The sequence below is a fragment of the Pagrus major genome, chromosome 9 (assembly GCF_040436345.1).
Source record: "Pagrus major chromosome 9, Pma_NU_1.0".
In the NCBI taxonomy this organism is placed as follows: Eukaryota; Metazoa; Chordata; class Actinopteri; order Spariformes; family Sparidae; genus Pagrus; species Pagrus major.
This window is the reverse complement of record NC_133223.1, coordinates 4,604,819-4,632,799: the sequence shown is the minus strand read 5'-3', so window position 1 is coordinate 4,632,799 and position 27,981 is coordinate 4,604,819. Positions and strand designations below refer to the sequence as shown.

The window sequence follows — 27,981 nt, the reverse complement described above, 5'->3', positions numbered from 1 at the left end:
TATGTTTCTGTCTTCCAGCCATCTGAGCTGGTGCAGTTTGTTGCTGCCTTTTACATCCAAAACATGCCGGCTGCATTTCAGCTGCAGGACGCTGAGCGGCTCCCTCCCTCAGTTGTGCAGGGACTCAGTGACACCCTGTGTGCTGCAATCAATGAGATAAAGTCTCTCAAAGACGAAAAATAAAGCTTTGAAGACGCAGATTAGCCAGCTGGAAAACAGGCAGGTGGAGGTGAGCCAGCTCCAGGAGGAGCTGAAAGAAAAAGATGAGGTTCTCCAAAGGGTCAGAACAACCGCCCGTGTGGAGACCCTGGACATGCTGGCTCAGACATCAGAGCAGTGGAGGAGCAAATATAATGCTCTGGAAGAGAGCCTCATCTCCAAGACCAACAAACTTCAATAAAGCTTGCTTTTTATTCCCTTACCTGCTCGCTTGTGTGTCTTGCGTTTGGGTTTTTTACAACGTATACCAGCTGAAAATGATTAGTGCCCGATCATTGGGAGCACCCTTGCTATTTCTATGTAAAAAATACTCAGCAATACTAAAAAGTTTGAGAAATTCCTTCTTTGTGTTTAAAATAATGTTTGTTGGTAATGCATAAGAGACCCCCACAGGTGTATGATGTTACCACTTTCATGGCAGCTCAGACCCTACCTTATGGGAGCTCAGCTCCCACTGGCTCCCATGTTACTTAAACCCTGCATTCACGTTACAACACCGCTGTTGTTTGAATCATCTGCCACCTCAAGTTGTTGCCAGTTTGTGCATTAGCTAACATTGCTAATGTCAGCTAACAAACCTTGTTAGAAGCTGGAACCAACTGTCAGAATTCTTACCGACATTACCAAAACAATCATTTTGGAGCCGACAAACTTTTAAAAATGATTGTTTATATAATGTTGTTTAAGGAAAAGAGACATCTATTCTCCACCTTTCTACAAGCTCTGTAGATGTATTATTTAAAAAACTAAAAATGTTTACATAAAAATGTTCATCACTCAATTAATATGACATTTCAAAACAAAACAAAAACATTGAATGTCTGTTGGAAAGAGTAAACCCATTGATTCAATTATATTATGTATTAGGGTACTTTTTGAAATGAGTGATGCTGTTATGTCAAACACTATGAGATATGGAAAGAACAAGCAGAACAAACAGAAAAAAATGACCCCAGTGCCTCTTATAATAATTAATGAACAGGCCATAAGGGGGTAAATGAAGTGCACATTTTTTTAAGGTTTAGAAATTACCTGTAATGTGTTACTGTTAGCTGTGACGTTCATGGCTATGGCAGAGATCGGTTGTGCAGAACATGACCCGTTGTTTCCACCCACACAGTCTGTGAATCAGTCCTGTTTAATATTAGCCTTCACTGGAACTCACAGAACCTTCACATCTCCAGAGACCAACGTGAGGGAGGACATATGATCACAATGTGCGTGCACAGACACACAAACACACACACACACACACACACACACACACACACACACACACACACACACACACACACATTTTCCACACACAGAAACATGCTTATGCCACAAATCAGAACTCAATCTCAGTGTGTGGAAGCCTGATACCTGAAACAGCTAAATTATCTGCTTTGGATAGAAACCAAGAAGAGAATAAAAAGGATAAGTATCGACCCAAAGATGGTCAGTAGGTCTGTTTTGCACAAAGAGAGGATGAAGACTGCATTTTTTACCACAACATGTAAAGTAATATTAAAAAAAAACTCCCTACAGTTTATAACCGATCTTTTGACAGCAGCCATGTGGAAGATCTGCTCAAACTGTAATACAGCTGACATGCCAGAAATCCAACCAATTCTAAAACTGGAATTGCCCTCAGGAGAACACATACCACCACAAAGGCCCTTGTACTCACTCATAGATACCAGCCATCTTAATACACCTGATTTTTTTCATCAAGATCCATGCATTATGTTCTGTGAAATTAATGAAAATCCTGAAACAAGACATCTCACAATGGTAAAGAAAGTGAGAAAAAATCCCTGGATCTGTCCCTCTATCTGGATCCACACCAAAAATTAATGGGGTCTATTCTGGGCTGAGACCCATCCTCCATCCAAGTTTTGTGGAGAACCGTTTAGTATTTTTTGTGCAATACTGCTGACAAACCAACCAACCAACCAACCAACCAACCAAGTAATTACCCTGGGGCAGTTATGGGCAACAATTGGGCTAAATCTGTAAAGGGTCTGGCCATAACTACGGACCGACATCAGACACATCAAACCATTTCCACCACCACATCATTTCCAAGACAGCTCATTGTTATCCAGGACACATTATTTTGGTGTACTTTAAAGATGTTTTCTCAGATGTGTGAGCCTTGGTAGTTGCTGTTGCTGTTGAACTTTACATGACAGTATAAACTGTGACAAGAAGCTCTGAGCTCAAGGTCTGCTTACTGGAAATATTTTGGAAAAATTGGCAACTTTCAGTGCATACATCTTGAGATGAAAGCTTGTTTTTTTTTGTCCAAAGTAATATCCTTTTCATCCTAATTTCCTCTGATGAAGTATGAGTTTCTGTAGGTGGCGAGCTTTCTCTCCTTTGTCTATGTAACGACCAGGGCCTAGGGAAAACCCTAGCACAACATTCACTCAATTAACCAAAAACACCTACAATCACACACACACACACACACACACACACACACACACACACACACACACACACACGCGCACACACACACACACACACACACACACACACACACACACACACACACACACTCAGGCAACACAGAGGGGCATTAAGGCACAGAGGCAATTGAAGCACATACAATATAATTGTTTATACGACCTCTGGGGTCACAACAGTCTATTTTTTTTTTATGCTTCTGCACCAGAAGTTATTTGGTTGTCCATCCGATGTCTGTCCATCCTTGCTATTCTTGTGAATACAATATCTCAGGAATTTGGCACAAATGTCCACTTGGGCTCAAAGGTGAACTAAGTAGAATTTGGTGTTCCAAGGTCAAAGTGACCTCACAAAATGTTTTTGGCAGTAACTCAATAACTCTTACGTTAATTATGACAAAATTTCACATAAATGTGTAATAAGATAAAATGATGACCTGGTGACATTTTATATCCAAAAGGTCAAATGTCAACCTCACTGTGACATATGACGGCTTTAACACTTTTCTTACCTTTTCACACCATGACTCAGTGAAGGAGAGATTGTGACCATATTTTACATTTGGTCAGATACTGACTTGGTGACACTAATCTTGGATGTCCACCTTGAAACTGCTGATTGTAGAGATCTTCTGTGCTGCTGGTTCAATGTGTGTGTGAAGCATCTACATTTTAGAATTTGTAGCTTCTTTGTGTTCTATCAGAATCAGATTTATTGTGAATACATTCAAGGAATTTAACTGTTTTTGTTTCTGTCAATTATCTTCAACACTAATAGACATACAGCAGTAGTCCCTAAGCTCATTGGTTTTGCTGATACTGAGCATCAGGTCATTGTTGTTGCACCATGTGATGAAGCTCTCTATCAGTCCTCTGTGCTCCTCTTTAAAAATAGTCTCTAAGTGAAGACAGCATGTTTCTCACTGGAAATTATTCACTGGAATCAAACGTGTCAATATAGTGAGAAGTCTTCACTACAAAGGTTATATTATATGAGTCTGGACAGACGTGGATGTAAACTGTAACTTGTTGTGGATCGCGGAGGCATACGACCGGTAATTCTAATTTTTTCTAAACTTCTTTTGCTGTTGATGAAAATCCCTGTGTAAAATGCACATCTTGACAAACACACACAAAGGTGCTTCAGCAGATGTGTAAATCTTTCAGGAGTTGGTTAGGAGTTGAACAGTGAATTTAGTAGCAAGACAACTGTTTATTGATATGAAAATGTGATTTAATACTGTACGTGTGCCACAGACACCACTGTAGAAAATATAGCAGAGTTGAGATTACGTAGGCTATCCCCGGGATCTGCAGAATGCATATGATACCTGAGGAGAGAGAGCGCTTAAGAGCATGTTGAGCTTCATCTCGTTATACTGCCTGCCGCAAAGACAATGAGCAGGAGTGGCCAGCTGCCTACAAACATCCTCATTCATCAATTCGTCTCTTTTTCAATGTCTATACTCTGCCATATGTGTGGTCTGATAGCAAGACTTCCTATATGTCTATTCACACTGGATTGAAGGATTACTGCGTATAGCTCACAGGCTCAACACTATGGGAAGCCTTGACTGTGTGTGTGTGTCAAGCATGGTGATAACTCTTTCAAGCAGCAGAGCACAAACAACAGCTCTTTATCAGCTCTCTCTCAGCCCTGTCTTCCCTGTTGTTTGAGTCTCACACGCGCGCACACACACACCTACACACACACACACACACACACACACACACACACACACACACACACACACACACACACACACACACACACACACACAAATACACCTGTCTTTCTGTCCTTTCCTTCCTTCTTTCTTTCTCCCTCATCAACCTAATTTCCAATAAAATCCAGATCAAGTTGCTCTGCAGGTCTGATTGGATGAAACCAAACCAAGCACTGTAATTACTGAACTGAGAGATTATCTTTCTTCTTTTCCCCTCCAAAGTCTGTTTTTCATTAACAGTATTTGATATCAAACAGACACATAATTGACTGGTTCTTATCAGTGTTCTCCAAATTAACAGTTCTCACCTTCATTAGCTATGCTACACAGTGTCCTCCAGATCATGATCATTTCACATCTTCTCATTAAGTCTCAGTTTGACAAATAAATGGAAATCAAAACCACCCATAAGTGGTTTTTGTGCCTTGACCTAAAGAGACCAGAAGCACAGTCTTGTCCTAACATTAAATTAAAAACGGAACCTTAAGAAAATAATCTACATTGACTTTGCCATACAGACTTGACTACAGTATTTTGAATCTACGAGGGTCTGTGCATCCTTACTTCCGAACATAGGACATTCTTTAGTTAGGACTGTTCTGTAATAGTTCCTATCCTATCCTGAGATAAGATTCTTCCTAAATACAGTTAGGAAGCATGTTTCTGTCATAAAAAACGGCCTAAATGTAATCCTAGACTGAGATAAGATACAATTTTAGACTTAGGAAGTTTCTGTAATGAGGCCCCAGCATGTAATTTTGCAATCCTGCAATCAATACCTCAGGTCTCACTCTTTCTAAAAGCGTTACATTATCAAGTTTTGTTGCTGTCTCTTTATTATTTTGAAAAGTGATGTTATCCCTTGTAGTAATTTGGGGAACAAAATGGAAAATAACTTGGATATTGAAGGAAAAACATAAGTCACAGCAGGTATCTCAGTTTTTGATTGGCTCATATGACCCATGACAAAATGGATAAATATGCAGATATTGGCAAATAAATAGAAAAAGGAAGTGAAACATCTATAAAACACACTGTTAACAAATGTACTCTAGTATTCCAAAATATCTCCTAAGTATTTAAATTTAATAAAATCATATCCCTTTCAAGGCTAAAAAAAGGCTTCCTCAAAAGTTGTTCTTTTGGGGAATTACAATTCACCAACATGTACATGAGCATGAACGTCTCTATCTGTAACCATCATCCTGTTGCTCTGACTTACCCAGTATGGCCAGCACAGTGTTGTCTTTGAGGACCTCCATGGACCCTGAGCATACGAAATAGATAGCCTGCAGGGCGTCCCCCTGCCGGATGAGGAACTCGCCCGGAGCACAGAAGGAGGTCTTGATAATGAGGGACAGGGAGCGCAGGCAGCCCCTGCTGGCTGACTCAAACAGGGGCAGCTGGAGCAGCTCCTTGTTCAGGTGCATGGCGATATCGGCTCTCAGCTCATCTGGGAAGTCCTTCAGTAGCTGTGAAGTGAGAGGGGGTTTACACTTAACAGGTGTTGTTTCCTGAGACGTGCAATGGCTGCTTCAACTACACAGCAGGCTTCCACACAGCCACTCACAAAACTCACCATCTTTTCATTTAAAAATGTGGAGCAGGATGAAAGTTGAATGAACCTTGTTTTAATTTTGACCTGTCAAGCAGGTGTCACTAATAACATCATAAATTGGTGCACTGCACTGCATTAACTGCTGGCATAAACCATAATCATCAGTGATCCACATGTGCTTTTCTTGCCCTAACAGTTCAATGATTCATTTGGGACAATAAAGAAACAAGAGTGTTCTGATGATAGCAAGGCTATCATGATTCAGGTGATCAAGATTTATTGTGGAAGCAAAATTATTTATTCAGTCCAGTCGTCCAAAATATGAGGATTCCTGCCCTCCTCTAAACCTCACTGTCAGTGTTGTAAAAGTACCCAAAGGTCATACATGAGAAAAAGAAATTGTGTTCAAATATTATTTTGGTAAAAGTGAAAGTCGACCATATGAATAGTACTTGAGTAAAGGTATCTGATGTTAAATGTGCTAAATGTATTAAAAGTACAAGTAATAGTAAATTATACATATATTTACATGTATGTGTTTACTGTATACTATGGATTAGGACTTTTTACATTTTTGTTTAATCAGTGTTGTTAATACAAACAAGAGAGGCACAAGAGAGCCTTCAGTCTGGCACTTGGACACTGCTGAATGTAGAAAATGCTGAGTAATTAGTAAATAACTGTTTCTTGTTGCCTAGTTTTTTCATATGTCATTTTTTAGTGTGTTGATCAGTGTAAATAGTCCTCTGTTGTACTGGAAAGGTTGCAGAAATCTCAGAGGCAGATATCTCAAAGCCTCAACAGCTGAAAGGACCTACTTCACTTTTGAGTGAAATAACCCTTTCATGTTAATGCATAGGTAAAGTGTTCATGAAATCAGTATAGACAGTGCAATATTTACACACTCATGTACTTTTGTGTTACATGTGTCGAAGTAAGCTCTCCCCTCACCTCACTAACGTCTATTCCATTGTTGACCGACCACGTTGTCTGGAAACACTCCAGCATGCGCTGCTCCATGGCCTTGGGCAGCCGGTGGACCCTGATGAAGTCCTTCAGGTCCTTGGTGCGGGTGTGGTACAGTGAGCGGCGTGAGTACATCCTCTGGATGATTGCCGTCACATTACCAAACACGACTGCATGCATCAGTGCTGGAGACAGAGGAAAGGTTGTGTGTTTTTGTGTGTTGATCCAGATTAAATTACAAAGTCATTTGATTGTCTTTCTATTGAGAATGGCCCTCAGGAAAATCCCATAATGTGTCTGCACAGAGGGGGCCTCACAGGACGTCTTCATAAGCCCCAAGAAGTTAGAGAGCACAGGGCTTTGAAGGATTTAGCTGCTCTAAAACTACTGTAAAACACTGCCTCAAGTGGATTAATGCTTTTCACAAAATGGTAGCACACTACTGGAATAAAACTAATCCCACTGTTGAATAAATCTTTTATTTCGAGTGAACAAAACTCCAATAAGACAACTCAATTATGATTCTAAAAATCAAAACAGCTCTAATCCCTGTATGAGCGGTGACTCTTGGTGTAGAATTCATATTTTCTAAACATGTCTACAGTCATAGTCAGGATTGCTTTAAATGTGAACACCACCCAGTAAGAACTATCTATTTTATAATGTACTTTCCTGAGTGTGCTGCACAGGGGTTTCTCTCCCTAAATGTAATTCTTGCCCAAGTAGAAAAGCTGCTGAAACAGCGTTCAGACCACAGGACACTTATACAGTTCACTGACACTCAGACTAATGACATTATTTTAGGATGACTGCTCCTTTAGGCAGGGTGACCCCCCTAACATTTTGGTCTGCTGTAAAAATGTATAAATATCTTTGAGTTAGAGCTGAAGGGCACCCACTGCCTCAGGGCTGCTCACCACTACAGCTCTGAACTCAGTATGAGGATAACATTCTGAGAGATTAATGAAGCTATAGTCTCCTCTTTTTATTCCTTCTCTGTTTTGCTTTGCTGGCTCTGCTTTTACAGAAGACTTAACACACGACTGTAGGTGCAAGGTTTTTAGAAATCAGTGTAACACAAAAAACATCCACTCTAAAACCCAAATTTAAGGAAGGTCATATTATGCTAATTTTCATGTTCATACTTGTATTTGGCGGTCCTAGTAGAATAGGTTTACATACTTTCATTTTCAAAACACACATTATTTTTCTCATATGGTGCATTGCTTCAGCATCCCTTTTCACACTGTGTCTCAAATGCTCTGTTTTAGCTACAGAGTGAGACATATCGTCTCTGTTCAATCTTTGATGAGAGTTGCACATGCACATTACTTAACTTGCAGGATGTAGCCAATCAGAGGCAGAGTAGGGCGGGTCATGCCGAGCGGGGTAGTGTGACCTAAGGACGTTATAATTGATCCAAAACAACACCGCTACAGCTGGAGAGCATGGCTGTGGTACAGCTGTACATATTTTATAATATATATATATATATATAACAACATCGGTTCACTAATTTCCCAAAGACAGCGGCACACTGTTTAGGTTTACACTGATTACATTACTTGCCCCCACTGTTGTTTTACTTTATAAAAAATCAATAGTCTGATGACAGACGCTTCAATTACAAACTGCCAGAGGTGTCTACTCTGGCAGTGGGGCCAGCAGCAGAGTTGCAGCAATAACAGGTAACAGGAGTCACATTTCACTTTGAGCATGGAGAGAGTTAACAGAGTGGACTGACAAGAGGATGGTGGAGGATTCCTTGTCAAAGTGAAAAGCAGGCGGCCTATTTGGAAATATTTCAAAATTAAACTCAGTCACAACAAGGAACTTGATAATGTTAATGAGGGAAAAGGAGTTGTTACCTCACTGAGAAGTTGGAGGTGTGCAGCCTGTCGCCTGCAGCTCTTCATCTCACAACTCCTCTACAAATACCAAAAATGAACGCATTTTTGATGAACGACAGCGGTGCTAACTGAACACATTGCATTTCCTGCGACAAATCTACTTAAAAATAAAAGTCAACTCACTTTATTGTTTTATTTCAATTGCATACGAAGGTGTCATTTAAATTAGTGTGAAACAACTAAAAAACAATAATCAAATAAATAATTTTGTGGGCCAGATTATATTATATTTTGACATCAGGTAGCGGGCTGGATGGACAGTGGGCTGGACAGTCTGAGACCCTTGATGTGAGGGTAAGTCTCTAGAATGAATGAATGAGTCTATGTAATTTCCCCAGTAGTGACCAAAGTAAGTTTTGTGTGTGTGTGTGTGTTATTGTATAACTCACATTGTGAGAACATAAATTACAAAGTTACATTGTGGGGACCAACCTTGCTTCAGTCCACAAACTTTAGGGTGAAGAAGTATGTGTGTGTGGTTGTTTATAGCCAACTTATTGTGCACTGAGGTCTGAGACATCGCCACGCATCATTGTGTTCCCTCACCATTATAACGATCACATCCCAGCATTTCTCTCACCAAATAACCTTTTCAGTCTCTCCATCTCTTTCTGATTTCTTCTTTTATTGCTTTCTTCCTGAACATTAGGTTCTTTTCATTATTGATGTGCATCAGCACAAAAATCAAACAAAAATCATCAAAATTCATAGTTTTACTGTACTATATGCATCCCACACATATTTTATGTTACTTAAAAATAAATTTTAGATATAATATCGATCCAAAATTTCACAAGGTTGGAAATTAATCCTGCTCATTAAGAAAAACAAGGCAAAAATCTGTTTTTAAGCTGCCTTCACATACAAATGATGAATCCGTGCATTTCAGGATAGTAGAGAGAACTGTTAAATACTCCATGCTCATGCATGCAAGGGAACCACTTTTCTGTGATTAGAGATGCTCAATGATATTTTACAAGAGGTCACTCAACAACTTTTGTAAAAATGAAAATCGTATTCCTGTATTAGGCTGTTAACCGTGGATAAGTTTCCCCACAAGTATAGTGGATCACATGGTAAATGGTAAATGGACTTGCATTTCTATAGTGCTTTTCTAGTCTTCTGACTGCTCAAAGCACTTTACACCAAAGAGCAAACTCAAAGGGGCCTTAAAAAGATGGTTTGAGTAATGTTAGGAGAGAGCTTGGAATATATAAGCTCATAATCACAGCGTTTGTATGTTTATTATGTTGTCTTGTGGTTTATTATGTTGTCTTGTTGTCATTTGACTGTTTAAAAACAAAGGAAATAAGGTATTAGGCTATATTATCTTGCTATCCTGAATGATTGTAACTCCAGTGCAAATTCTAATTGAATCATCAAATAAAATGAATGAATCATATTTAGCAGCACACAGTGATGACTATAGTTGACTGTATTAATCGGTTGCCATGTTTTGAAAATTAGTAGTCTGTCAGGTCTACAAAGTGGGAAAAACAGCGTTGAATATTCTTTTTCCAATTTTCTCCAGTAATCTTCTGATCTTCACTGGACTAACAGAAGTTCATTCACACATTTAAGTCCTTTTGAAGATTTAGCATCTGTTGGCGTTTGATTGAAGGCACACTGCTTGATGTTTCCACCTGAAAAAAACCTAAGCTCGTACAGAATGTACCCTCTGATCAAATGTCTCCACATGAAACAGTGTGTATATCTGACAAGAACGTGTGTATATTTCTTTGGTCAATAAACTATACTGTATGGATGTTCACTGCACTACGTTGTCCACCTTTTGTTGTTGCTTTTATTTATAGCTTTTGTCTTCTATCTAAGCCCTCGACCATATCTTGACAAAACATTTGCAAATTAATGGACCAGAATCCAGTTTTAAAACATGTTAGCTAAGTTTAAAGAAAATCCTGTTATTAACTACGAAGCAGAGCTGCATTTTTCTACATTTTAATGTAGTAGAAATGTTGTTCAACTGTTGTTGGAATCTGTTCATATTTTTGATATGTCGTTACAATAAATAAACAAATGCACTGCCAAAAATGTAATGAAAGAGAAAGACGCACACAAACATTTCTCACCTCCTATGAGCATGGTGCAGATGGAGAAGATCTTCTCTGAGTCCGTGTTGGCTGACACGTTTCCAAATCCCACACTGGTAAGACTGCTAAGAGCGAAGTAGAGTGATGTCACGTAGCTGCTCCGCATTGATGGACCGCCACCCAGCACCCCAAAACTCCCACCCCCAGCGTTCGTCCCTGACACCGCCTCGCCTCCCGACATGTTTCCGTAATATTGGCTGGAATTCCAGGAGCCCTGCCCGACCTCTGACCCCGACACGTTCCACTGACTGCTGTTGGCTGGGAGGCTGCTGACTGTGGGGGTGACCAGTGTTGTCAGGGGGGACAGGAAGTAGGGGGTACCCAGGCGCTTTGCCAGCTCATGGAGCCATCCTGAGAGAGAGAGACAGAGAAAAAAAGAAAGAAAGAACGAAACTAATTTGAGATTAGATCTGTTTGTTTAGCTAGTTAAGGTACAACAATTCAGCACTGACACATCTTTTTCAAGATAAATGTACATAATATCATTCCAATACTTATCATAGCACAAAACTGGACCTTCATCATCTCCCACTGTACAATGTTGCTGATAAGCCCATTTATAGCTGTCCTGACACACACACCCTTGGTGCATACCATTGCTCGCTAGTTTAGGGGTAATGCACAGTAAAGGAATCTGGCTGTTTGTGGTGAATAAACACTTGTGTGAGTAACATGAATAAACGCAAATGATCCCGCAGTCAAACTCACCTTAATGTGTGATGAACACCATTAAACAACCACCATTGCTGATGAAAACCTAAACATACATCAAACATGACTTAGTCTTGTTTTCCTCACTCTGAGTGAGTTTGAACATTGTTGGAAACATTTGGAATAATGTAAGTACACAACTCAACAAAACATACAACAAAGGTTGAGTTGTTTTAGACATCTGAATGCGGATTTCTTACATATTACATCTCTAAAAGACGACGTCACTTACACAACTGTTGGGTGTGTAGTCTTTTTAGTTATGTATTTAAAAACTCTAATTTAAATAAAAACTGACTTCCCCAAGATGAAAGATTATCTTTTAATATTGACAAACACAAATGTGCAATTTATGGCACAATTCGAACAGGATCAAACAATTATTTTTCTATAATTATTCTGACACAAGTTCCTATGGTGATGGTGGTATGGTGATACATGTAGTGAAATACAAGGTTCCTTGGTGATACACAGAAAGCACCATCACAAACTCTTAAAATGCCAATGGTTTGTGCCGTTAACGATTGTCCAAACCTTTATCTAATGTCAATAATAGTGGAGTGGGATAACGCTTGTTTGTGCAGAGACCACTAAGTCAATGTAACATTGTGACTTTGTGGCTATTGTATAGCTAACTGTTTCCTTACTTTAAAAAGTCAAAGTTTTTGGTTATTTTTCTATTCTTAGCTGGAGTGTGTACCCCTGTAACTGAACAACGATGCATACGATATCCAACTTTTCACCATTTCATCCATTCTGCTTTTCACTTCTGAATCACATGATTGAAAATGACCTATTTAGTGGACCCAGACATGGAACTGACTGGAATATGTCTAACTTGGACAAATAAAAACACATCAAATGAAATACCCCAGACCCAGAAATCGTGGCTCTGAAAGTAAAAGAAGCCCTAGTTAATATAGATTAAAGTTCAAAACAAATGTGCTAATGTTTCATTTTGCGAACAAAGGGGACATCTAACGACCCCAGAGAGCTGTGTGAAAGAGAAAGGATTCAAGTTAGCAATTCAGCTTCAGAGGAAAGAAGGAAGACAAGCAAAAAGAAGGGAAATGACCAAGAAAGGAAGAAAGAAGGAGAAACGGTAGAAAGAAGGAAGTGGAGGAAGGATAAATAATTGAAAAACAGTGTTTGTGAGTGGGTGAGTGGTGAAACCCAGCTGAGCCACTGACAGCAGAATCAGTGAAAGACAGACAGCAAGAGAGGGAATATAAATAATACAATATGGATGCATCCATTCATTGATCTCTGGCATCACACACTTCAAGGCAAGAAGCTTTGACCTTGTGTATGTGCATGTGTGCCTGCGTGCATCTGTGTGTGAATTCTCAGACAGTGAGGCCAGCCTGCCGGCATCAATAAGCAAAAGTGACAATTGAGCTGTGAGCGGAGTTCCAGTCAGGCAGCTAAACCAACAACATTAGAGGATTTAACACCTGAGTAGTTTCCTAATTACTTTGTCATTAGCACAACTTAACCTTCAGCCTCTGGAGGAAATGTGGACCTGACTAAGACGTTATAACCATGTCTCTGCCTGTGGAACAGAGATCAAACTATCTATTTATCTTCAATGCATAAGGGAATGTGGAGGGCATTACTGATGTTATTGTGGGATGATGCTATAATAAAGTCTGCATCACTGAAGACACACTGAGAAAAGACACTTATCCATTACCTATTCATGGTTTGAGTTTGGCACTGAATTAGACTGTGAGAATGTAGGATTTTTTCCTACGGTTTAACTTGATGTGAATCAAACAACATTCAAGTATATTTAACATGCTGTGACAGATTTGCCCTGAATCAGGCCCCAATCCCTGCAGTGACACTTTTTAAAGCTGCTTTAAGTGATATTATTGTTTTTATTCAAACAAGTGTTAAATAGCTCTATATTCCAACAGTAATCAGTGTTTGGTCAGTAACCCGTGTCTCTCCTCCTGCTCATGCATGAAAAGAGTAAAGATGTTTTTCTGGTATCCCTGCCCACTTTATCAATCCGTACAGAGAACTCCATAAAGAGGCGGTCCTGTCTGCTCATGAACAAGCAGAGAACAGAATCCTCCTGTTTGCTGATGTCTGGAGATTACTGCTGCATGTACATGTGGTGGCGTAGACACAGGGGGGGATTGCTAAGTGCAAAATGGAAAGGAAGTTAGCTAAATGCTTATAGCAGATTTAACTACCAAGTAACCAAAGCAAGACAGTGATGAATCTGTAAATCTCTAGTAAGTACTAAAGAAAAGGACCATAGAAGAAGTAAGAACTAAGTATTAAGGATATTGATCCTTTTCTTGAACTACCTTACTGCCTAAATAAAACAACAGCACAAGAAACAACAACAGTATCTCATTTGCCAGTTTCTTAGGTACATCTAGCTTAAACAAATGCAGTTTAATAGAACAGTCATGCAATAAATCACACCTTCATGAATGCTCTGATGTTCAGTTTCTGTTGAAACTGTTCCATCTGTGTTAATATTCAGCTGTAGGATTAATTTGGAAGCTGCAGTCTGTGGTGTCATTAAACTATTTTGGGGCACATTAACATGTTTTTTTTATTATTTTGTCTACATTGTCTCAAATCTTATCTGGAGTGTAAATGGGGCCGTAATTCTTTTTGGTGGAGACTGTGCACAATGTTAGTGTGGATCCTCTTTGCTCTGTCCACGGTGCTGATTTCTCCTCGAGCAGAGTTGACTGAACTCACTTGTGAGCTGTCTGTGGTCCTGAACTCCTGTCTTCCACTGCAGACAAACCAGTATTTACAACAGTGAAATTTTGGACTGAAATCACATTATCGTGATGGAATTGCTGTGTTCAGTGGATTTGTTCAATGCAATCCACTTTATTCAACCTCGGCTGGGCAATTCATATGTATGTGCAGCGGAGCAAACCCCAATAAAGGTATTGGACATTACATTAAATTATTAAAATGCATTAAAGTAAAAAAAAAGTATTAAAAAAGTATAAGGCATAAAGTCCATAATAACAGCTAAAATGCTACATGCTAGGTGCATGAGTCAGTGGTGGGAAGCACCACCAGTACTGAGGAAGCACAGGTGTCAACCAGAAGAGACTCCTGGGACAGAATGAGGTTTAGCTCACCGAGGATTTTACTGGCCTTCTGAAGGATGATTTGATTATATGGTGGCCAGAGACGTAAGAGGGAGACACATGATCTTGGCATATGTTCAACACTGTCTAGGCTTTTTTTAATCTGAGATTGTGGGAACTGGTACCAACATATGAAAAAGTCTAATATTCTACCAACATCATGCTAAAGAGAATGTGTTTAGAGAAGCCATTAATCAATTTCAAAGTTACATATTCCACGAATGAGGAAGCTATTAGATCATATTACATATGATGCTATATCCAGATCCAAAAAGTCACGACATCACTCAGCTTCCATCACCACCTATTGAGCCACTTCCTGACATGATAACGTTTTGCCACTGTCCCACACATTTGCTCCACACATTTGGTGCAAAAAAAGGTGGTGACATTCAGTCTATAAAAGCAAGTCAGCCTGGAAAAGACCTGACAATTCATGCTTCAGCATGAGAAAGTGGAAAAGTTAAATTGCTTTCAACCAAAGTACATTTGGCTTATCAAAGAGAGTTGGGAGGTTTCACAGCCTCCTGTGCTCCTCACAGCCCTGAGAGTGAAAAGCACACATGTTTTATGATTAACAAGTTATCTCACATACAGCCCCATGCCATAAATGTAATAATTAAAAACCCATCAAATAATAAAAACACATACATGGGCCACACTGGGTGACATGTTCCGATGAACAAGGTCACTGTAATTACATTTTAGTCAACGCCACTGGTGCTGTAAATACTCAACCAACCAATTTTTGTTTTAAAAAAAAAAACAATTTATATCTGAAAGTGGGCTTGATGCTGACTGTCACAGGGTAGGGAAGCTGGAGAGAACAAAGGGACCATCTAACACATTGTTGGTTTTGGTCATTTCATGGAGTGTGTTGATAAGATGAAAAATATAGAATATCACCTATTTTGCCTTATATATTAAGATGCAGCTCCTCTAACTGGTGCTAGATATTGCTTTCTGGTACTGTATATTATTTTCCTTTTGCTTGACTGTCAGGTGTCTCAAACCATCACATGCAGCAGTGGTAGTTGGTACTTGTTTGCCTATCTAAAGGTGTTGCTAAAATTTGGCTCAACTGCCCTTGAATTATTGATAGCCCTGCAGACAAAAACTGTACCTCTCCCAAGTACCGGCCTATTGACTGACAGACAGAGCAGTTGAACCTATGTACATGTGCTGATATCAGACCTCGATTGTGAATCACAGCTGGTGTCACAGAAAGGTCAGACTGAGCTTTGTTGTCTGCTGGATTCCCCGTCTGTCCTAAAAGTATACTGAGGGACTGCTGCCATGAATTGACTGCAGTGTTATTGTCTGTCATTATGTGGTTTGCTGAAAGGATGATGATAGGTAGGTTGGTACAAATCAATGACTCAGCAACATGCTTGTGTTTGTCTATTGCTTGGATAGAATACAGTGAACGACACACAAATACTGATGTTGATTTTTTGTCTCAGTTCACAGTCAGAAGGATTAAAGTGTGCTACTGAGGAAATGGCCTGTCTGTTTGTACGTGTTTAACAGTTTATCAGATCATGTGCCAGGATTTCATGTCACCCGCAGGATTTGAGATTCTCCACTGAGAGATGCTTGTGGAATATCAACAAGGCTGTGTCTTATTAAAAGCATCGGTCGTGCAGAAAATTGAGACATGGGGGCCGTCCTTCTGCATAAATGCTTCTGTGCCTTTGTTTTAGATACAAAATTACTGACATCACTCTGCTGAGGTGGGATATGTATCCTCTTAGAAACGTCTTTCAAGCAAGACGGGGTAGCTGAATGTGGGAATAGTGAAAGCTGATTTTAATGTGAAAACCTGTCATAATGAACCATAAACTGGGGCTGCAATAAGATAAGATCTCATTCATCAGCATTTGGGAGCCCTAAAATCCTTTCCTGAGGACAGAGCTTACAGAGTTATTGTCCATTACCTGCCTGTTACTGTTTTAACTGTCTTGTTTGTTGACCTACGTGGTTGTTTTTCCTATGGTGACTATCTGAATTGATTTGGTTTGCTTATTTTGTATATTTATATTTTTCCATGGTGTACTTCCTAAGGAAACTTAAGAAGGTTAAATTCTGGTCCCAAGTTTGGAGGAGTGATAGAGAGCATCCTGACTGGAAACATCACAAGCTGGCATGGGTCATGCACGGCCAAGGACAGGAAGGCTCTACAGCAGGTGATTAAAACCAGCCAGAACATCACTGGTACCATCTACAGAGCATCTGTTCACCCTGCAACTAACTGGCAAAAGATACAGAAGTATCTGGTGCCGTACCACCAGACTATGGAGCAAAAAATGTATTATTATTTAGTTATTTATTATTAACTATTTTGTCCTTTGTCCGTACTTTAGTGTCTTAATGTCTTTCTGATGTGTGTAGTTAGGTATAGTTCATAATAAAACCTTAACTACTTAATATTCATACAAAACAATATGTTTTTATTGTAAAACAACTAGTTATTGTAGCTGTCAAATAAATATGCTAGAGTAGAGGCCAGACATTGAGTAATATAGAAAAAATGTATTTTCCAACACGGCATATGAATGAACAAAGTGTGTACTAACCGCTCTCCCAGGAGCCAGGACTTTCAATCTCCCTGCGACCTATGAAGTACCAGACACAGGCCATCCAGTGGGCCAGCAGGGCGAACATGGACATGAGCAGAGTGAGAACCACAGCGCTGTACTGGGAGTATCGCTCCAGCTTCTGCAGCAGTCGCAGTAACCGAAGCAGCCGAACCGTCTTCAACAGGTGGACCCCAAAGTACTGCACAGATAGATGCATAACACATCAGCTCACACACACCTGTCTCCACTATCATTTCTCAAATATAAAGGAACCATTCTGCAAAAGAGCTATTTTTATGAACCTCAAGTATGAAATTTAAGTATTCTTTAAAACATCTTTCATTCATTATGTTTGAAGTGTAGCTGACAGTTTTATTAAAAAATGTCTTGAATTTATTCTTCACATTAAATGAAACTCCAAATTAGATTAATGAGTGAGTCTGAACACTCATTTTGCATGCTTGTGTAGTAATTTAGCCCGCACTTTGAATCATCTTTAGGATTGTGAGCTTGGAAAAACAAATGAATCAGACCTGCAGTATGGGCACACATCAGATTGGCTCTGTGCCATTTGTTTGTCTGATGAGCATCACTTTGGATGAAATGTTGATCTAATAAATTCACCAGGGAGCCAAAGGCATTATGCACTCATTCTTCTTCTCCAAATCTGGCTCATTGACAGTGGTGTGTTACTGTGGATAATGAATGGAATGAATCTGAGTGCTCCTCTTTCCTAGAAAAAAAGGTGAATCAAATAGCTTGATTTGTTGCATACTTTGTCAACCTGTCACACACTGTTTGCTATCCTTGTTAATGTAAACACAAATGTCCACACACACACACACACACACAGACAGAGGAGACTCACCACGCTGACGTTGAAAGCATACAGCAGGTCAAAGGGCAGGGCAGCAATGAGATCGACAAAGAGCCAGGTGGTGACGTAGTGAACACAGATGGAGCGGGCGTCGTACACTACCTGACCCGACGTGCTCACAAAAGTAGTTCGAAAGTTCAGCAAAATGTCTGCAGAGGAACACAACAAGAGCGGAAGCTGACAGCAGGAAATACCACCAGGGTAGTACAGGTGTCATTGAGACACAGAGATGATAACACACAGAGCAATGGTTATCCAGTGAGCCCAAGTCACTTTGATGAGAACAGAAAACAGATGTCAACTCATAAACAGCAACAAACCTGCATACTTAAAGGACCAGACTACAGGTTCAGCATGTTTTAGCAGACTCCCAAAAGGTCTGTTTCACACACAGAATATCCAGGAAACTTTTTTTTTTAATTGCAAAACTGGTTTTAGAAAAAATATTTCATTGAGGAACTCTTCAGCAGAGCAACAAGGAAAGTTATTTTCCTGTATAATCCTCCATTGACCAGATATTACCTCTCAGGGACTTACATTAATACTACATTAGTGATTCTTTTAAAGCATACAATCAGGTTATAGATTAATTCATTACCTTCCAGGGAGCCACTGATTTCCATTTTTTCCAATACAATATGAAACCCAATACTTAAACATTGCCTTCAGACATGTTTGACATATAAAAGTACTCTGCTTTGATTAGTAATTTGTGTCGGATATGGTTTTTCCAAAGAAAAGTTCAATTATCTCATTAAAAAGATTCCTCATTGAACAATCCAATCACTGAATATATGAAAGTTTAACAGCAGGACACAAGGCTGAGGATTAGAAGTTATGTCACTGAGAGGTTCATTCAAAGGGATTGTGTTTCTACATCACACGTTGTACACCATATGTGGGACCAGGATTTGTTTCCACACTAGTTGTGATGTCACACAATCATGCTCATGCATACATGTGTTAGATTTAAGCTCAAGCAGATGAACGTGAAAACAGCCTTCTAGTGTTAGACTGCAAAGACATCCTCCTGCACAGTGAAGCCCAAACATCCGTGTCAAGAAAAAAAAAAAAAAAAAATGACAAAATGAAAAATGAAACTCTGTCCATGATCTATTTATTGACTTCCATATATCCTCACCGGTTGTCTTCCAGAGTAGGTTGTGTCACCACATAGCTCATAAAAGCAAGTCTTTGCAACACATAAACCTTAAATCTTCCTCCTTGAAAGTTCCAATAATTTTCACACACATTTTAGTATCTGTCACACACAACAATAATGCTGAACTGCAGAAAAATGAAGGTGACAAAACTTTCATTGTGATGATTTACTCATGTCAAGCAGGTTTCAAGTCTCATACAGTCTCAGTATTGTCCGGACTTCAACAGAGAGCAAAGTCTGTCTGAAAGCAGCTGGAAGATACAGTATAAGCAATTTGTTGGCTAAGACATGACAAAGCCAGCAGTGTGGCTCTTGAATTAACTCGCTATTCCATGCTTCACGTCTTAATAGGAGTCTTTAGGATGTAGTTAATTCATGAAAAGGAACTTATTAACAGATCCGGACGAATAATCGGAAGCCTGATGGTACATTTCAATTCACTATTGTTCGCTGAGTGAATGTATTGATAAACAGGCCAGCCTATTAGTTCCAACAAATGGAATATCGACTGACAGAGTCAGCCATTCTATTCAGTGGCTCATATAATTTCATTGCTGAAGGTTATTGATGGAGGGTGTGTATTCACTCTTTTTCATTAAGGCAAATTGCCCATTGAAGAGCACTCATACAGCTTTGCTACACTTAGATGGACAAGACTGGGGACAAAGAAGCCTGCTGTTTTCTGGAAAATGAGTTAGCAATGAGACATAATGGTCTATTGTGAATGGCTCATATCCTTTCACTGCTGTGTGTGCATCATTAAAATCTTCAACAAAACTTTTATTACAGTATGACTGATGAGCCTCTCTGATCCACGCTGTTTATTGACTGCCCATCAGAGGCAGCTAATACCACTTTGAACAAATAGCTGATCTTTACAATAATTATACCTTGTTAATTACTGAAGCTAGCACTGGTGTTTGATAAAAGAAAGCACTCCTCAAACAAGCATTAACATAGCTTGAATGTGTGCTCAGGTGTGTTTCCTCTCAGAGATTGTTTGTCATGAAAAAAAAGTCCTTTGTCTCTAGACTTACACCATGTTGTGGCAGAAACCTTAGTGGAAAGAGTACCCTGTAGAGTGAACCTGGTTAAAAACCCAGCACGCTCTCTCACCTAAAATAAACAGGATTTCTACAAGGATGTCACTGACGCTGGGCGGGCTTCGTGGGGCGCTGCTGCTCCCTTCATCCCGGCCCCCCACCACCGTGAAACACACGTTATAGGGCACGGTGACAGCCACGTAGAAGGTGGCCAGCAGAATCAACCAATCCCAGCCGGCCTTGAAGGTTCCATAGTGGAGCAGGATGAAGCGAGATTTCTGAATGGCTGCTACCTTGTACTCTGGGATTGGAGGCTTCTCCCCAAACATGTTCTGTATTGGACGACAGGGAGAGAGAGGTTAACAGCATTCTCTCTTAATCATGTTCCAGGTTTCCACTTTTTACTTTCTTTCTCACTCAAACAAACACACACATACAAACACACACATACAAACACACACACCTGCATAAAACATCTTCTCATGCACTCACTAGCTGAACTTCTTCAAGTTCATGTTGTGCAGGCTGACATTATGAACCCGGATGAGTAACAGAAATGCCTACTAGTACTTTACTGTTTGTCAGGTTGAATTACAGTGTGTACAAATCAAACAAAGCAATCTCTGGTGCTGAAAAATAAAGCCAATGTGGAAGTGCCAAAAAGTCCCCTCAGTTCCTTGACGGTCACTTGAGGCTGGCTCCACAGTAGACCCCATGTTCAAATGCCCAACTTTAATGATGCAGAAATGAACACAATAAAAAAACAATTAACTCATTTAAATTATATTAAGGCTATGAGCCAGGGAGCTGTCTTCTCAGCTTCACCTCATTCCAGCCACATAACTCGACCTCTCTGCCATGTTTGGGGTGTTCATGCCTTTTGGAGAATTTTTCATGCAAATATCGGACAAATAATAAGTTAATGTTAATGGTCTTAACAGAGTGGAGGGACAGACGGCAGTGTTTTAGATTAATGAGCGACCCTGTTAGTGTTAACTGGCAGACAGCTGCTAGAGCTGGGGAGCTCTGGAGGAACTAACTGTGGGCAGAGCCTGGAGCTTCTGACGGAATAAACACCTGGAGTTTAGGAGAGCACAGTTTGTTTCTTAAACTTAAGGAATTAAAAAGTGGAACTGTCACTTCTCAAGCTGTCTGCAGCAACAGGCTGCGGCGCTGCTGAAATTCACTGTAATGTGCCCTAATTCTCTCTTATTTGACTGCTGAATGGAGGGGCAGTGTATTATACTTTATGAACGTACAGAGAGGAGATGGGAAAGAGAAAAAACATTGAAGGATAACAGAAAGATCCAGGATCTCTGGTGAGTGCTAATTTGGTCAGAAGCTAACATTAAACTGAACACAAACAGACACAGTTGTGTGTCTCTCTGTGCCTGTTCTTGCCCGCTATCTTATGTCTAATGTACAGTTAGGTATTCAGGCTGTTTGGGACAAACAAACCTGTGATCAAACTGTGAATAATGTGAGGTGATTCACATTTCTTTCTGTGTGAACACAGCTAGCATGGTAGCTTTTATCTTGGTTGGTGTTTTTCAATAACCAGGCCTCAGTCCGCTCACCTCGGCCCACCTCAGCTCACCCCACACAAGCTCTTTGCCCAGCTGGGAGTTAGGCAGAGTCAGGTGCTGCCAAGATGACGACAGCTGGTGGTGTGCTTCATTTTGGCTGTACAGAAACCTGTGATCGATGTCATGATGGTTCTGTGAACCATTTGTACAGCCAGTGGTACAAATCTATATTAAGGTATTTCACAGATGTCAGTTTGATGTAAGACCCTCTTTTATTTCAAGTTTCGTTTCATTGATGGAAATAGCAGATAGAAAATGATGTCAAATATTGTGGATGGATGTTTGGGGACATTTAGGAAGAAAATTGCAGAGACATCTGTATGAAAGACCTGGATATTTGTATCAGACTTATTGATTTTTTTAATCACTTTTCCAACAATTTTCATATGCAACCAATAAATTCCCTGTTTAAAATAAATACATTATCTTCTAGTCCCTCATTTAGTTGACATCACACTTACAGGATGTAAACTGCAGAGGTCTGCATGTTTGTTTTAACACTGACATCAGCAAAACTTAGAGTTCTTTTACTCCAAAGTCAAACAGAAGTGACTCCACTTCTGATGACCTTCACACCGTCTGTGTGCTGCTCACCGTACTGTGTAGTGGACACACAAATACTGCAATGCTGTGTCGCAACAGTGAGGATCCCCTGGCTACCAGCCTTGGAATCTTTGTGGTGTGTTGAACTAGGAGTGGACAATGCACAGTATGTGTGTTGCATCATATGATAATGTAAATACAAGCAATAATTGTAGATCCTAACCTTGCTGTTAGGTTAAAGAAATAGTGTTGTAACTTGGGAAACAATTAAACAAACTTCTTTTTATTGCAAAGCAGGAATAAGTTTTTATCCCATCTGGATAAAGAGTCTTTGAAGAATCTGGAGATGTCTTCCAAACAGATTGTTTGTTGTTGAACAACCTGTAAGGGTTTTTTGAAGTTCGTCTGGTACTATATTTATCCTTCAGAAAAACATATCCTTACCTCTGTGACTTGAATGTAATCATCTGTGCAAAGTCTCAAAAGTGAAAATAATGATTACATGAGGGGCATTCTGGGGCTAGTTTGGCATGAGATACATCTTCTGGCAACAACACACCTTATTATTCCAAAAATACGAGTTAGAATAATGTATAATGCGCTTGTGCAGTCACTGACCGCAGGATAACTCCCGTCTTTCACTGAAGTAAAGATGTACCAGTGCAGACATATACAGAGAAACTCACATTGTTGATCTTGAGCTTGCTCTTGTCTTGTTTCTGCAGATGTCCTGACAGGTGATAGAGAACAGCTCTGCTGCGGCGCCGGTTGGCATTGAAGCCTGGGGGGCGAGTTACCTGATGCACCTCCAGACCTGTCTCCTCATCTGTGGAGGAGATCGTAACATGCTGAGTCACAACACAGGGTAAGAATTGAAACAAAGCTCTGTATTAACCCAAACATGGCTTCACTACTCCAGCAGCAGTCTTTCATAGGTCGGGGCAGTGAAAATAATAACCTGAAACATGTCTTAAACCATCTTAAAAATCAAATCATCATTGTTTGTTGGCATGTTTTAGAGTGGAACTCCCTATATATTTGTTCACAACTTTTCTGTGTCAGTTCTATGTTCTGATGTACAACAGTTTAAGTTTTAGAGTAACTATTTCATATGATTTGACCTGCTTGTTGCTGTTCTGGCTCTTTATTGACTGAGCAAGGTATGCTTGAGGTAATATTTGATGATCTGGGCAGAGATCCAGATCTGTATTTACAGGACAGAATCAGTAATAAAAGCTACAAGCCTCCAGCATCTTATTCTTGCCATCGTCTTTTCACATATTGAATAGAGAAAGAAAAGTTCAGGTAATGCAAAGTAGTCACTGTGCAGGCAAAAGAAGGAAAAGGACAGATGATCATACAGAGGCCTCAGAGGTACGAGGTATGTACAGTAGATGAAGGGAGTTGTTTTCTGTAAAGCCTTCATTAAGACAGAAAATCCCTTCTTGTTCTCTCCATTTCCACTTTACATTTCCTATTATGATGTTCCTCTGTCTTTCCATAATATGATGTCATGCTTGGCAAATACCCACCCTTGTAACCAAATCATTTTCATTTTCAGCCAGTAAATCTGATTTGTTCATTGTATCAGGGGTGGACTTCAAATGTTTCAGATGATGCACGGAGAAACTAACTGCTGTTGTTGTGACTGGTAGCTCTTATTCACAAGTCCAATACAACCAACAAATATCTGGCATGAACAAGGTGTGTGTTTTCTGTCTCGGGATAGTGTTATACAGCGTCTGCACCAGCATCTGTTTTCACAGATGTACAAGATCAAAGTTCGTTTGCTAAACTACATTCAAGCAGAGTATTCTTGTGAAAAAGGAGGAGGCTACATTAAAGGACAGTGGAGGCTGATGGGATATATTATATTTATAATTGATAGAAATTCCTGGCTGGATTTGCCGTGAGGCCTCTTTTATCAAATCAAACTGCCTGTTTCTCCATATCTAAGAGCTCATTGGTTTACACTTCAGGATGACCCGTCACTGACTTGTTTCAATCATCAGATTATAGGACAGGTTGCCCATTTTTAAAGTCTGTCAGATGCCCATATGAACATGGAAACAGTCTTTAGTTGCTGGAATCATCTCTCCTTTTCAAACTGGCCATTAACAGATTCATTCCTAAAATGCTTTAACATGCCTCATATTAGCTGCAGATAAATGTTTAAATACATTTTCACACAACAATTCCACTGTGGATTGTGCCCCTTATCACTTACATTGTAAATTAGGTAAATAAGGATCTTTTAATGGCCAACATGATGGCAGCAATTAAAACCTGTTTCATTGTTCAGATGGACACTTGGCTATTTTTAATGTTTTCTGGCTTTCCCTCTGTTCTGCCTCAACTCCCCATGATTTACTTAACCTGCTGTTAGCTTATTAGCTCAGTTAGTCGTACAGCTAGCTGACTTTGCCCGAGGCGAACTGGGAGCTCAGAGCACCCTAAGACTGTTGGTGTGTAATCCGTGGGCACAGGAGTTTGGACCACTGGGAAGAGGAGGCTTTCAGACATTAAGGGTCGACCAGAAGAGGGACACTCATAATAAACTATTGGTTGCATATTTATGGAACCAGCTGGCCTCACTTAACTGTCTTAGTTGTCTCCTAAAAGAGAACAGTAGTGGATTTAGTGTAGGCTGCGGTCAATTAGCGAAAGGTTCCTGTCCTTTGTTATTAAAAAATGTCAGAGAACATGAGCCCTGCATGTAATCCCCAGGTTTATGACGTTCTGTGTTTCAGTAATGATAGTCTACCAGGGCTCCGATGTGGAAGAAGACAGTCTTCCTCAACATGCTCATTACCCCAGCTAGTGTGACTTTAAAGGTGCCAGAATGCATCAAATTAAGTGTTTGTCAGATTGTTAAGTAGTTTCTGAAACTCCTTCTACCCACAACCTTTCAATGCCAAAATTGGGGGGGATGCGTCCAAAGGTTTCTATAACATTCTGAAACCACCAATCTGACAATTACATCCACTTCACACTGTTATTTGCAAGCTGTGCATCGGTGAAAACGTGAGCTTTTTTCCAAGCTTTCAAGCTCCCCTTTTTGCTCTATACACTATAATTAAAGTCACTTTCTGTGTGTCAAAAAGTTTCCAAAAGTGCGAACAGTTATTCCCACATGAATGACTGCAACCGCCCCACGACAGCTTTTCACCTCATGTTACAGTTTGGCCATCCTCGACAGTTATGAACACTTTTGCCTTTAGACCTGTTTGGATGCTATGTTGTACAAGTCGCTTACACCTTAAACATATAAAATGTGTAATTTTTGTAATAAAATGTCTAAAAAAGACTAGACCTTTGTTATATATTTGTTGAGTTGTGTACTTACATTATCCCAAATGTTTTCACACCCACATGAATTCTAATTCCCTTCAACGGTGCATTTCCTCTGGCTGTCACTAAGACTTCTGGGGGAGAGTCAGAGAGTGAAGAAGGAGGTCTCTGTACATGACTAAACATATTATGAATAAAACTTTGATACATTACTTTGTCTGTGAACATTTCTGCCTGAGCTGGGTAAATAGATTTTGATTGGCAATGGTGTTTTTTTAACAACAAAGATAACAGCTCCCATGATCCAACTCTACTTGCATCTGTTGTTTTGTCCTGATTGAGAGAGCCCTGGCAGGAAAAAACAATCTATACTGTGCATTTAAAGAGATAGTTAGACATTTTGGTAAGTACACTTATTTGTCTATTAGCTAAGGGTTAGACTGTTAACACACAATGCTACTGGTTCAGCCCATGAAATTATCTAGCCCATAAGCCCCCATAAAACAACACATTCACCCATTCACCCTTTCTTTATTTGCTAACTGGTGATTGTCATTTTTCCAAAGTGGTGAACTATTGCTTTCAGGGACACATGAATGCACCAGGCATCCTGCTTCATCTGATAGGAGGCAGCTGGAGCACACTGAGAGAATATCAGCATGACCTCTTGAAGCAGAGAGAGCTGAGGTCTCAGGGTGTAGAGAAGGCTGCTGTGTATTTTCACTTCGACTGCTCAACATGCTTGGTGAGGACTGCAAAGACAGAGATGGTATTTGCACACCTTAGGGGAGATTCTTCTCATTATGCAGTGATTACTGATAGTGCTGGTTTTCAGAACATACAGTATGTTCTCTGGGGGAGCCCGTGTGTGCTAGTGGGTAAAATGGGTTGGCTATACATTTTTAATTATTAATACAATAAACACAGTATGCATACTGTTATGATTTGGACTTTGTGGTGGCCTGTTTGTGGTCTGTGATTTGTGCTTTTTTATTTTCAGAGGTGCTTGGTGAGGCTGGGCGTGGCTTTGTTGCTGGCCGGCGGTGCCGATCCACACACCTGCAGCACATTGAGTATAATCAGCACCTGCACTTACACCCAGACCTTCCCTCTGCACGGTGCCAGATTATTGTTGCCAGCTCCAGTGGTACTTGATTGCTCTCGGTGTCTCTTGAGTTTATGTATTTAGAAAGCCTTCTTGTGTTCACTCGCTAGCGCTTTAACCCTGCCTTCCTCCTCTTCCAGTGTGACCGGACCATACCTGAGAACCAGGTCCTCAACCACTCACCACCCAGCCTCCCACCCCTCACAACCTCAACTGCCTGAGCCAGCCTCCTGTGTAAACCGTGAGTCTCCACCTGCACCACCCAGGGAGCCCTCGGACTGCGCTCAAGCTCACCGTCTCATCCTACCAGCGAAACCATTCTTGTGATCAATAAATTCACCTTTCAAGTCACTACCTGTTTGGCATCACTTTTGAGTCCACCTGTTCCTTACTACAACCGTTAGACATACCTGAGTGAGTGAGTAAGTTGTGGCACATAGCAGTGTGCATAGCTGCCAACTCACACACCTAACCGTGTGTCACACGGTTTTGCCTGTTTTCACACGCACTCAACCGTGTGTCACACGGCGAAAGCGTGAGAGTTGGCAGCTATGAGTGTGTGTCTGTTTTTAAAGGTACTTTACTTGGTGTTAATGAATATAAAGCTTGCTATATTCTGCACAGTTACACAGTCAAAGTCTCTCTTTCTTTAAATGTATTGAATTGTTAATGTGTTCCCAGCCTTCTTCTGTCCATCTCACTTACTGATTGTGATTTTGAAAAGGCATCTCATGCTGAGCTAAGTGCTAAAGGTGAGCTGCCAGTCAGGTTAGTGTGTGGCGTCAACTCATCGCCTCACAAGTGTCTTTATTTTCCTTCATTTTTAAGTTGTTTAACTTTTTTCAACTTTCATTTTCTTCTGACATCCAGAGGTGCTAAATTTAGCAGAAAACTGAATGTAATGGTTATAATCAGAAATGTATGCATGTATAAAAAACATGTAAATCCTATTCTGTGTCTTCTGTCTGTTTTGCGGTCTGTCCTCTGCCCCCTGTGGTTTGTGCTACAC

The 27,981-nt window shown here is 40.2% G+C and overlaps 1 protein-coding gene and 1 long non-coding RNA gene across 3 annotated transcripts in view; one reads left to right on the top strand and one right to left on the bottom strand.

Moving 5' to 3' along the window:
* The window catches only part of kcnh3 (potassium voltage-gated channel, subfamily H (eag-related), member 3), a 155,298-nt gene that overhangs the window by 19,786 nt on the left and 107,531 nt on the right, over window positions 1-27,981 (bottom strand). The window contains exons 4-10 of the mRNA XM_073473594.1: window positions 23,263-23,402; window positions 20,521-20,779; window positions 18,234-18,391; window positions 17,363-17,564; window positions 10,924-11,295; window positions 6,909-7,108; window positions 5,622-5,871 (exon numbers count right to left, since the gene is read on the bottom strand). Coding sequence (XP_073329695.1) covers window positions 5,622-5,871; window positions 6,909-7,108; window positions 10,924-11,295; window positions 17,363-17,564; window positions 18,234-18,391; window positions 20,521-20,779; window positions 23,263-23,402 — 1,581 coding nt within the window. The remainder of the gene's footprint in view (window positions 1-5,621; window positions 5,872-6,908; window positions 7,109-10,923; window positions 11,296-17,362; window positions 17,565-18,233; window positions 18,392-20,520; window positions 20,780-23,262; window positions 23,403-27,981) is intronic.
* LOC141002306 (uncharacterized) lies at window positions 26,523-27,326 on the top strand. Of its 2 annotated transcripts, none has more exons than XR_012179625.1 (3): window positions 26,523-26,612; window positions 26,868-27,014; window positions 27,113-27,326. It is a non-coding gene; the product is annotated as an uncharacterized lncRNA (long non-coding RNA). The 2 variants fall into 2 exon arrangements; XR_012179626.1 differs by having other exon boundaries at window positions 26,567-26,636.